This window comes from Loa loa, assembly GCF_000183805.2.
Source record: "Loa loa unplaced genomic scaffold supercont3.188, whole genome shotgun sequence".
NCBI classification, from domain to species: Eukaryota; Metazoa; Nematoda; class Chromadorea; order Rhabditida; family Onchocercidae; genus Loa; species Loa loa.
This window is the reverse complement of record NW_018108368.1, coordinates 1-1,161: the sequence shown is the minus strand read 5'-3', so window position 1 is coordinate 1,161 and position 1,161 is coordinate 1. Positions and strand designations below refer to the sequence as shown.

General features: G+C 37.2%; 1 protein-coding gene across 1 annotated transcript; it reads left to right on the top strand.

Moving 5' to 3' along the window:
* Positions 1-493: 493 nt before the first annotated feature.
* LOAG_15857 (hypothetical protein) lies at positions 494-999 on the top strand (the record flags this gene model as incomplete). Its single annotated transcript, XM_003151345.2, has 2 exons — positions 494-511; positions 616-999. 2 exons carry the CDS (start codon positions 494-496, stop codon positions 997-999), a joined length of 402 nt encoding a protein of 133 aa, XP_003151393.2.
* Positions 1,000-1,161: the final 162 nt, after the last annotated feature.

Here is a 1,161-nt window from a genome sequence, read left to right as displayed (position 1 = left end):
TATATTTACAATTTTTAACAAAAAAAAGAAGAAACAGTTTAGTTTTCACAAAAGTTTACAATCAAGCAGACAGTACATCCTCTTCGCAAGTCCTCCACGACTGAACCAAAAATAGCGACATTATCATATATCCGCCATCACTGGACAACAAACTACAATATTCTTTTCATTCACTTATTTAGGCTAAATACATTTCCCGTAACATATCTTCAACTCAACGACCTATCAACTAACCAACAGTCAGATTATTATCGAAGGCAACGGTAAAGAATTTGTTAGTTGATCATATTACTTACTTTTTCTATAACTCATTTATCACTGCTTACCAATTCATCGTGTAATATATACATCTATATTTTACCTTTTTTGTTGTTAACTAGTAATACTGTGCAAGAACAATACTACATCCCGAATAAATGATATCGTTGAGAAACGAGTTCAACAGATTAACTTTCGCAACATGAATCGGGTGGCCCAAGAACAGATGGTCCAAATGGCTCGCCAAGCATCGGTAAATTTCCCATAATTATCACTGAAGATCCTCAAAAGTGGAGGTAATTTTGGAGAGACTTCCAAGCAGGAGTCCAAAAGTAAAATCTCTCCGGAAAAGTTCAGCTACTTGCTTTCATGCTTGAAAGGAGATGCCTCAAGATGAAGTACGTGGATACGATGCCATGCCAGGAAATTGCAGAATTGTTAAATAAATACTATGAAATTTGGCAACACATCGACGATCAAGAATTTGCGCACAACGAATTTCAAGATATCAGAAGAAATGACCGGGGTTGGATAGAGACAATCAAAGCGATTGAACGAGTCTTCCTACAATTAGAAGTCATAGAGGAAAACTTGGTTCATTCAAGTACGGAAACGTGTGAAAAGGAAGTATGGAAACAACCCGACGGAATTTTAAAGTGTATCAGTAAAAACAAAAACGAGTCGTGGTCAATGGACAAATTGAGAAGCTGCCAGAAGAAAACAACAAGAACGAATGAATAAATTGCTCGAACCCAAACTTGCAATCACGAATTCGGGAAGAATCCACTGCATGCAAACATGAATCAACAGTTCCGGATAAGAGAAACTAGGAACAGGAACTTCGGCCCTAGCCGTGCAAAATGGTGGGGATTAAACAACAACAAGGTTCCGATAGAAAAAAAA